This window comes from Orycteropus afer, unplaced genomic scaffold (genome assembly GCF_000298275.1).
Source record: "Orycteropus afer afer isolate SDZICR_OR568_19922 unplaced genomic scaffold, OryAfe1.0 scaffold00190, whole genome shotgun sequence".
NCBI classification, from domain to species: Eukaryota; Metazoa; Chordata; class Mammalia; order Tubulidentata; family Orycteropodidae; genus Orycteropus; species Orycteropus afer.
Genome location: NW_006921777.1, coordinates 3,992,102 through 4,002,618, shown reverse-complemented (window position 1 = coordinate 4,002,618; position 10,517 = coordinate 3,992,102). Strand labels below are relative to the sequence as shown.

At 43.6% G+C, this 10,517-nt stretch overlaps 1 protein-coding gene across 1 annotated transcript in view; it reads right to left on the bottom strand.

Moving 5' to 3' along the window:
• E2F7 (E2F transcription factor 7) overlaps positions 1 to 7,686 on the bottom strand; it is a 60,478-nt gene extending 52,792 nt beyond the window's left edge. The window contains exon 1 of the mRNA XM_007947568.1: positions 7,594 to 7,686. Coding sequence (XP_007945759.1) covers positions 7,594 to 7,686 — 93 coding nt within the window. The remainder of the gene's footprint in view (positions 1 to 7,593) is intronic.
• Between the last annotated feature and the right edge of the window lie 2,831 nt (positions 7,687 to 10,517).

Genomic DNA, 10,517 nt, shown 5'->3' with positions numbered 1-10,517 from the left:
ATGCTTGGACCCTGCATGTAGCCATGTCGTTGTTCAGCAGCTTGCCATGCTCTGCCGACCCTGGGGCTTACAACAGACTTAAATTAATGGCCTCCTGGGTGGTTTGGTAACATCGGGACTGTGCCACTTTGTCACCTTGGGCTTGTTAGCCTCAGCATCCAGCAGCTGTATGAGTGAAGAAATGCCTCTAGCTCCGGTTGGCCAGGAGCAGGAGGCAGAGTTGACGCCCAAAGTCAAGGGGCTTTCACACAGACCCTAGAGCCTGGTACTTTGAACTTGGACTTAAAGCCTCCAAACTGTGAGAGAATAAACTCCTGTTTGTTAAGGCCATCCCATTTGTGGTATTTTCTGTTAAAGTAGTACTAGGTAGCCAGAACAGTCATTAAAAAGACAGGAAAGGAAGAAAAGACCAAAATGGATGTCAGAAGAGACTCTGAAACTTCCTCTTGAACATACAGTAGCTAAAGTAAATGGAAGAAATGACAAGAAAAAAGAACTAAACAGAAGATTTCAAAGAGCAGCTCAAGAAGACAAAGTCAATTGTAACGAAATGTGCCAAAACCTGGAGTTAGAGAACCAAATGGGAAGAACACACTCAGAATTTCTCAACCTGAAAGAACTGAAAAAAAAATTCAAGCCTTCAGTTGCAATGTTGAAAGATTCTATGGGCAAAATACTGAGTGAGGCAGGGAACAACACAAGATGATGGAAGGAATACCCAGAGTCACTGTACCAAAAAGAATTGGTCAGTGTTCTTCCATTTCAGGAGGTGGCAAATGATCAAGAACCAATGGTATTTGAAGGAAGAAGTTGAAGCTGCATTGAAGGAACTGCTGAAAAACAAGGATCCAGAAAATGATGGCATGCCCAGTGAGATGTTTCAACAAATGGATGCTGCACTAGAGGTACTTGCTTGTCTATGCCAAGAGATTTTGAAGACAGCTACCTGGCCAGCTGACTAGAAGAGATCCATATTTGTACCCATTCCAAAGAAATGTGTAATTATTGAATAATATCATCAATATCACATGCAAGTAAAATTTTGCTGAAGATAATTCAAAAATGGTTGCAACAATATATTAACAGGGAACTTCCAAAAATGAAAGCGGGATTCAAAAGAGGATGTGAAACAAGGGTGTTCTGGTTACCTGGTGCCTCTCTGATAGGAATACACCACAAATGGGAAGGCTTTAACAAACAGGAGTTTATTCTCTTACAGTTTGGAGGCTTGAAGTCTGAGTTCAAAGTGCCAGGCTCTAGGGGCTGGGTGAAAGCCCCTTAGTCTTGGGCTTCAGCTCTGCCTCCAGCTCCCAGCCCACTTAAGTTAGAGGCGTTTCTTCACTCAGAGAGCTGCTGGCTGCTGAGGCTGAGAAGCCCAAGGTTGACAAGGAAAAAGGCACAGTCCTGATGTTACCAAACCACACGGCAGGCCATCAACTTAAGTCCACTGTAAGTCCCAAGGTCAGCAGAGCATGGCAGGCGTGCTGAACAATGACATGGCTACATTCAGCGTCCAAGCGTGCCATAGGCTAGAGACCATTCCCAAAGCTGCTTCTTATATATGGGAAGCAGACCACATACTCAAAGCAGCTACTCAGCTGTTTGTGGTAGATCCCACCATGGAATTGACTGCCAGTCTCATCATGGGGAATAACTACCACCAGCTGCCCAGCAACTCAACCAGGCCCAGCCAAGTTGACACACAAACATAACCACCAAAAGAGAGATCATTGCTGTTGTCGGATGGATCTTAGCTCAAAGCAAACGATACCAGAAAGATGTTTACTTGTGCTTTACTACTCTGCAAAAGCATTAGTTTGTGTGGATCATAAAAAAATTATGGATAACACTGAAAAGAATAGGAATTCCAGAACACTTAATTGTGCTCATGAGGAACCTGTACATAGACCAGGAGGCTATCATTTGAACAGAACAAGGGGATTCTGCATGGTTTAAAATTAGGAAGGGTGTATGTCAGGGTTGTATCCTTTCACCATACTTATTCAATCTGTATGCTGAGCGAATCAGCCGAGAAACTGGACTATAGGAAGAATGCAGCACCAGAATTGGAGGAAGAGTCGTCAACAACCTGCAATACACAGATGACACACCTGACTTGCTGAAAGTGAAGATGATCTGAAGCACTTACTGATGAAGATCAAAGACTACAATCTGCAGTATGTATTACACCTCAACATAAAACAAAAACCCTCACAACTGGACCAATAAGCAGCATCATGATAAATGAAGAAAAGATTGAAGTTGTCAAAGATTTCATATTACTTGGTTCCACAATCAACACCCAGTTGTTAAGAAATCAGACAACATATTGCATTGGGAAGATCTGGTGCAAAAGACCGTTTTAAAGGCCTGAAGAGCAAAAATGTCCCATTGAAGACTAAGGTGTGCCTAACTCAAGCCATGGTGTTTTCAATCATCTCATATGCATGTCAGAACTGGACAATAAGTAAGGAAGACCAAAGAAGAGTTGATGTTTTTGAGCTGTGGTGTTGGAAAACAATACTGAAAGTACCATGTACTACCAGAAGAGCTGACAAATCTGTCCTGGAAGAAGTACAGCCGGAATGCTCCTTGGAGGTGAGAATGGCCAGACTTTGTTTCACCTACTTTGGTTATGTTGTAAGAAGGGACCATTCCCTGGAGAAGAACATCATGCTTGGTAAAGTGGAGGGTCAGCGAAAAAGGGGAAAGCCCTCAACGAGATAGAGTGACACAGTAGCTACAACGATGGGCTCAGGTACAGCAAGGATTGTGAGGCTGGCACAGGACTGGGCAGTGTTTTGTTCTGTTGTACACAGAGTTGCTATGAGTCGGAGCTGACTCGAAGACACTTAACAACAACTGCAGCAGTAGGGAAAAAAAAAGCCAAGAAAATTGTTTCTGAGGCCTCAGTTGGACAACATGTCAACTCCAATCTAGTTACACCCTGTTCCACCTCTCTATTTACCCTGCTATCCGAACATTGTACAGAGCAGTGGAAAGAGAAATGGAATGGGAATTCAGAGACCTGGTTATCTCTACTCTGTATCTTTCTGATATTTGACAAAGTATGCATTCTGTTTGAGCCCAAATCTCTTTATCCATAAAATAAGGGATTCATACTAGCTAGGTTGTCCAGTTGTATTGCACTGTGATATACCAGATTGTCTTGAGGAATGAATGACTCATTTTCCAGCTGCTAGAAGTGCTGCCAATAGTAAGCCCTCAGTAGAATTGCTTTGGCTGAAGAGCACTGACTTGCCCAAGGTTACATGCCCTTCCTAGAAGGCCTGTACACAATGGCTGGTAGGTATCACTGACATGTAAAGGCCTGGCCCACGTGCCCCAAGTCAGTACTACTGTAGGATCAGCCTAGAACTCGCATAGGTCAAACCAGACTTTGAGTGAAATTGCACTGTAGCTCCACTTCTCTCTCAGTCCAATTTTTCCCTTCCCTTACACAGATATTGATGCCAAGAGTAGCTCGTAGTAAACCTCCTGCATACTAAATTTCATCTCAGAGTCTGCTTGCCAGGAATTGTAACGAGTATACACCAGAAATCACTTCCTCAATTAGAGAGTCTGAGAAATGTAACCCATGAACTACATTCTTGTGTTCTAACATGTACCTTGGCTTACCAAGGCCAAAGGTGCTGTCTAGATCAAATCAGATAATGAATGTAAAAGCAGTCTATAGTCTGACGACTCTTATACCATTAATTGTTCATTATCGTTATCACTGCTAATACCATTGCTATCACTATAAATACATTGGCAGAATATTGCCAAATAAAGGGCTTGACAGTTAAAAGATCTGGGTTTTAGGCCTTTTTCTGTCCTATATAGCCCTACATCTGTAGTGATACTGCCTTGGAAACCCAAGGAGGGGTCGCTACAAGTAGGGGCTGACTCGATGGCACATAACAACAAAAACAACATACAGCTTTGGTCATGTTACTGCAAATAACATATAGCCACCAGCTTTCAGACCCTTGATGATACTCTGCCAACTTCATTTCCAGTTCCAACTCATGCATATCTCACATTTTGCTCAAATAGTCCACTTGCTTTTCCTTAAGCCTGCCCTATATTTTAGACTCTTCTCATCATCTTTCTCTTTAATGCCATTGGCCAAGCTTTGACTAAGATGTATCACAAAGACCACTTCTTAGGAAGAATCTTCTAGCTGATAACTAAAAAATTTCATTCCTTTCAGGGTATACTTTGTACAATTAATAATTTAAACTAAGACCTTCCTTCCCCTGCCCATCTCTCAGTGGTCCCTCAAACTACCACAGTGTGGTTCTGACCCACTACATTCACAGAGGTCACCGCTCAGTTGCTAAATCAGTGGGAATATCTGGATGTCTCACTTTGCCTTGCTAAAACTGCTCACTATTCTTTGCTCTTTAAAGCTCTCAGCCTGCAGCTTCTGATACCCTTTTTCCCTTCTGGTTCTCTTCCTACTCCTTTAGCTATCCCTTCTCAATCCCCTTCATTGATTCTTCTTTTTACACTGCTATAAGACACAGAAGTCCACACTCAGCCTTCAATCCCATATTTTTTCCTCTCTGGGGTAGTTCACCCACTCTCACACACAAGGCTTTAATGCCAACCTGTAGCTTGATAATTCTCAAGTTTTTATCTGGCTGGGACCTTTTATGAATTCCCAAGTCAAACAACTAGCTACTTCCTATACATATTTTTTAACCTGTGAATCACACAGGTATGAAGATACTCCAAATTGGACTCAATGACTTTCAAAGAAAAGCTATACCCACTGAGTCTAATCACTGTCTCCAAATATGCCAAGCTTATCCTACTTCTTTACCAATTATCTTCCTATTTGTCTAAGTCTTAGCATTCATTTCTCCAAGCCCTAACTTAAGTGTTACCTCTTCCACAAAGCCTTCCCACAAACTCAATCCTTAGTCATCATATCTTTGTCCCAAACCATCTATTTTCTACTTTTGTCATCCTTAAATGGACTTACTTGATAAACAAGTTGAGAATCTTCTTTAAAACCCCACAACTTAGGCACAGTAAATCTGTGAATCACACAGGTATGAAAATATTCATTGTTGTTAGTTGCCACTGAGTAGATTCCAACTTATGGTTGGAATTTTGGTTCCACTTATTATGGTTCCACTACTCTCGTGTGTAGAGCAGAACTGCTCCATAGGGTTTTCAAGGCTATGATCTTATGGAAGCAAATCACCAGGTCTATTTTCTGAGCTGCCTTGGGGTAGGTTCAAACTACCAACCTTTCAGCTTGTAGTCAAGTGTTTTAACTGTTTGCCCTACCCAAACCAAACCACTGCCATCAAGTCAATTCTGCCTCATAACGACCCTATAGGACAGAGTAGAGCTGACAGATAGTTTCCAAGGCTATAAATCTTTACAAAAGCAGACTGCCTCATCTTTCTCCTGCATAGTGGCTGATGAGTTCAAACTGCTGACTCTTTGGTTAGCAGCCAAGTGCTTTAACCACTGTACCACAAGAGCTCCTTAGGTTAGTCCTTTATGTTTTAAAGAAAAGCTTTTCTATGAGCAGTAAGAAGATCCATGCATAATACAGTATTTATAGATCTTGACTAATGTGCAGAGAGTCAAGGAAGATAAATAAATTCTCTAAACCCCAACTACCCATCAGGATACCACACCAGTCATCTCTCAGAAGAATTTTAAGAAGGAATAATACAGCACTGCTAGCTTCTAGCCCCTATGGATTTCTCCAACATTTCTTGAATATCCTTATCTCATGTACTTTTTCTAAAATATCCTTTCACTCACTTGTTTTCTTGTAGGTTGGACTTACTCATCCTTTAATACAAAAAAAAACCAAACTCACTGCCGTAGAGTTGGATCTGACTCATAGCGACCCCTCCTCCTTGGGTTTCCGAGGCAGTATCACTACGGAAGTAGGTTGGGAAGTAGATTGCCCAACCTTCCTTCTGAGGAGTGGCTGGTGGGTTTGAACTGCTAGGCTTCTAGTTAGCAGTCAAATGCCTTAGGCACTATGCTACCAGCTCTCCCTAGCCTTCCCATAAACTCATCTCTTCCTTCTCTTTTCTGCCAGGACACTTTGTTCCTACTCCTCTTACAGCACTAACCAAATCACAGTAAAGCTGGTTACTTTTACATTTGGGCTCCCTGAGAGCCTGTCAGGTAACTGAAGACAGGGTCTATATCACACACATCTTTGTTGATGAATGCTGTACAAAAACCCACTGGAGGAGGTGCTATTTATTAGCTTCGATTTATGGAAGAAAAAAACAGGCTTAGAGAGGTTAGGGAGCTCATTAAACCAGTTTCCCCAATGTCTGGAACATAAATATTTGTTGAAAGAATGAACAGACTTGTTTGAGGTCACACAGCTAATAAATGGCAGAGGAAGAAATCAAACTCAGGTCTGACTCTAAACCCCATGCTCTTACTATCCCTAGAGATTCTCCCTCTTTTGCTTCATTGCAACATGAAGAGGGGAAAAACAAAACAAAACAAACCTCCTAGTATCTCTGCACAAGTATCCTGTTGTCATTCCTTGTTTTGTCTTGGAGAGGTAAGATAATCCCTGCTCATTTAAAAAATTTTAATCACCTCTCAATATCTTCCCGTTATCATGTAGTTTTTCTTCTGTGAAAATGTGAAAGTGCAACTGCCACAGAACTTTTTATTGCTAACTATAGTAGAAGTGTTGGTGAAGAATGCTCAAAGCACCATGGACTGCCAGGATAACTAACAAATCTTCTCCTGGAAGAAGTACAGCCAGAATGTTCCTTGGAAGCGTGAATGACCAGACTTTGTCTCACCTACTTTGGTCATGTTGTAAGAAGGGACCATTCTCTGGTAAAGTGGAGGGTCAGTGAAAAAGGGGAAGGCACTCAATGACATGGACTGATACAGTGGCTGCAACAACGGGCTCAGGTATAGCAAAGATTGTGAGGGTGGTGCATGACCAGGTAGTGTTTCGTTCTGTTGTACATAAGGTCACTATGAGTCAGAGCCAATGCGAAGGCACCTAGCAACATAGAACTGCCCTTGTTAAAGGCACTTGGGAAAAACTCATTAAAATATTCAAAAAGTACATTGGTGGACTCAATTACTTTATGTCCCTACATTGTAAGCACATGTCATATCTGTGGGGTAAGAAGGAAATAGCCTCTAGGAGCTGATTTATTGGTATGAGGACATTTTATAGCACTTTAACAATCCAGCATTTATAGCACCAGGCATCCATCTACCTGAGAAGTGAGGCTTAGCATTCCTCCAAAGCATTAGTTAATTCCATCTGTAAGAATGATATGTACCAAAACTGTTAATTGCAGATTACATCTTATCTTTGATACATTATAAATTCCAATATTACATCTAACCTGGCCTCTCTTTCAACTGCACAATTACTAAAGGAAAATGCAATAATAATGGTTTGGATACTTCTGTTTTTTAACATTATATATCTATTCTATAATGTTTATTGAAATTCATTATTATATGTTTATAACACAAGTTGCAGGCTGGAAAACTTAATTGGATTAGACATCACCATCCTGAATATGGTACAGCTTAAGGTATTTATGTGCACACACTTACCTTTTGTGCATTCTCCCCATCTTCAATCACAAAATCTAGTCTGGGCTGCCTAGGGTTGATCAGGTCTTTTAGTGTTAAACAATTTACCTCCATCTGTAAAGCACAATTACATCAGAAAACGGTTTTGCAATTAGATATATTCTTCTTTGATGAAACTGTCTATTTACTATCAGTTCATGAACATGAACTTCTCCCTAAATTCATCCTGGGAATTTCCAGAAGTGTAGCCACCCCCCACCCCCTGTAAAACTTGCATGCACACTCGAACGCATGAAGTATGCTTAGTAATTACTGAAAATCTGGGAAGGAAAATCATTGACAAAACTAGGAATTCTTTAGGAAAACCAACAGGGCAAAATAAAATTACCAATTCAAGAGGGTGTTGGGTAAATCTGTCAGTAAGTATAGGGTCTCCTAGGTCAGTTAATTTTGGCGCAAAGAACTGTGAGGAATTTGACTTTGAGGGGGGCTTGAATCAGGAGGGAAGGAAACCTGATCGCTACACCAAACCTACTCAGCGCTTTGCGCAGTCCCTTCCCAGGCCTTCAAGCAGACCCCAAGGATAAACTCTTCCGAAGAAACTCCATATAATGAGAAAGGGCAGGGCCCCTCTGTTTTCCAGGAGAGATAGAACTGGACCCAGGACAGCCCCCGTGAGCCAGGTCCGGCGCAGAAACGCCTCGATCCCCCGCCAGCCGGGCTACGGAAGGGTGCCAGGCTGGCAGTCGGGACGCAAGGGGACCGCTTTTCCCCTCAATTCCCGCCTCAGCACCAGCGCCGGGACCGCACGCTACTTACTCCTGCTTCGCGAAGGAGGCTTCCTGCCTCTAAAGGGACCTCCGCCGCCCCACACCGGAGCGGAAAGGAACGCGGCGATTAGCAGCCGGACGGCTGGAGCTGCGACATTGGGTGGGGAAAACGAGGCTTGCAGACCCCCACTCCGAGTGCCTTGGGTTGGCGGGGACCCCCAGGCGCCAGGGCAGCGCCAGCGCTCCGACCCGCCGACGGCGACTCCAGCCCAGGATCGCGGTCCCCGCTAAAACACCTCCTCTGGCGCCTTGAGACCGAATTTGAGAATCCACCAATCAGCGGCCGCCGGCGGAACGGCTCGGCCAATTGCGCGGCCGCACGGCCTGGGCTGGCCGCCCCTAGGAGACTTGGCGCTCCGGACCGCGCATTTCGCCTTCACCCGCCCAATTGTTGCCGCCTCGGCCCCCACCCCCTTCCGGGTACCTGGAAACCTCGCTCCCGGGAGCCAATTCCTGCAGGGGACAGTGGCCCAAGGGAAGCCTAGGTGGGGGCGGCGGGAGGAGGGGAAGGAGGAGGAGGAGAAGGAGGAGGAGAAGCAGGAGGAGGCGGCTCTTTTGTTATGCATAAAAGACCCGCTCAAGTCCTCTCGGCTTGCCGCGCCCGGAGACCGCGGGCGCAGCCAGAGGAGGGGAAAGCAGATGGAGTTTGTAAAAACGACATACACGCACTGGATGCTGCTGCCGCCCCCTTCCACTCCCCCCTGGCTTCTTCCCCAGCAACCTGCACGGAAGCGAAGTTGTCTAGACTTGTTGGGGCAAACTTCCTAACACCCTAACGCTGGTGTGAGAAGTAAACCATGGTTACCAGTTTATGCTGCGAGCAGATGGCACGCCAGTTAGCCCTGGAAACAAGACTGGAAGCAGAACCGGCCTTTTTTTTTTTTTTTCTCCCCCAAGCCCGGAAATGTGTCTGGATGTTCCCTTTTCAGAACATCTCAAATAATTAGAAGAAAATAAGCCATATTAATATATATATTTTGCGATGTGGACACTGAGGTGAACAGTCGAGAAAATTTCCTGAACATGACTGATTTGTGTTAAATGTTTCACTTCCTTCCACTTTAGTTTCTTACTTAAAATATGAATGTTGGTAGAAACAATCTTGTTTTGTCTTTTGATAGATTTCGTTGTTTAGAACAGTTTTACAGAAAAATTGAGAAAAAAGTACAGAGGATTCTTATACATACCATATTCCACTTTCCCTTATTAGCATCTTACATTTTTTCACGATTAATTAACCAATATTGATATTATTAACTGAAGTCCATACTTTTATTCAAATTTCCTTAATTTTTACCTCATGCCATTTTTCTGTTCCAGGATACCACATTTACATTTAGTTTTCATGTCTCCTTGGTCTCTTCTTGGTTGTGAGACTTAAACTTTTCTTGTTTTTGATGACCTTGGCAGTTTTTAGAAGTACTGGTCAGGTATTTTGTAGAATGTTCTTCTCCTGGGAATTGAGACAGCCTCCTTTAAAGCATATCCACAGATACTTCCCTACAAACTATATGCTCCACAGCAAGGGTATCATCCTCTGCACACCCAGGGTGGCCACGAGTGGACTAGGCAGCAATTAGCAGTAACAGTCCTTTCCATTCCAAGTGCTCTGCTCTCACACCCCCCACACACCCATTCCCCACCACCCCATAAATACATATTGTTGTTGTTGTTGTGTGCCGTCAAGTTGGACCGACTCATAACAACCCCTCCTTGGGTTTCCGAGGCAGTATCACTACAGAAGTAGATTGCCCCATCTTCCTTGCGAGGGTGGCTGGTGGGTTTGAACCACCAGCCTTCTGGTTATCAATCAAGTGCCTTGGGCATAGCAATCAAGTGCCTTGGGCATTATGCTACCAGAGCTATGTGTGTATGTGTATATATATATATATATATATGGCAGCGGGGCCTTGGTGGAGCAATGGTTAAGCTCCACAGAAAGGCAGGCAGTTCAAATCCACCAGCAGCTTCCGGAGAAAACACCTGGCGATCTGCTTCTCTAAAGGTTACAGCCTATGAAACCCTATGGGCAGTTTTACTGCTAAAGAAGGACCTAGGAGCTCTGGTAGCATAATGCCTAAGGCACTTGACTATTAATTAGAAGGCGGGTAGTTC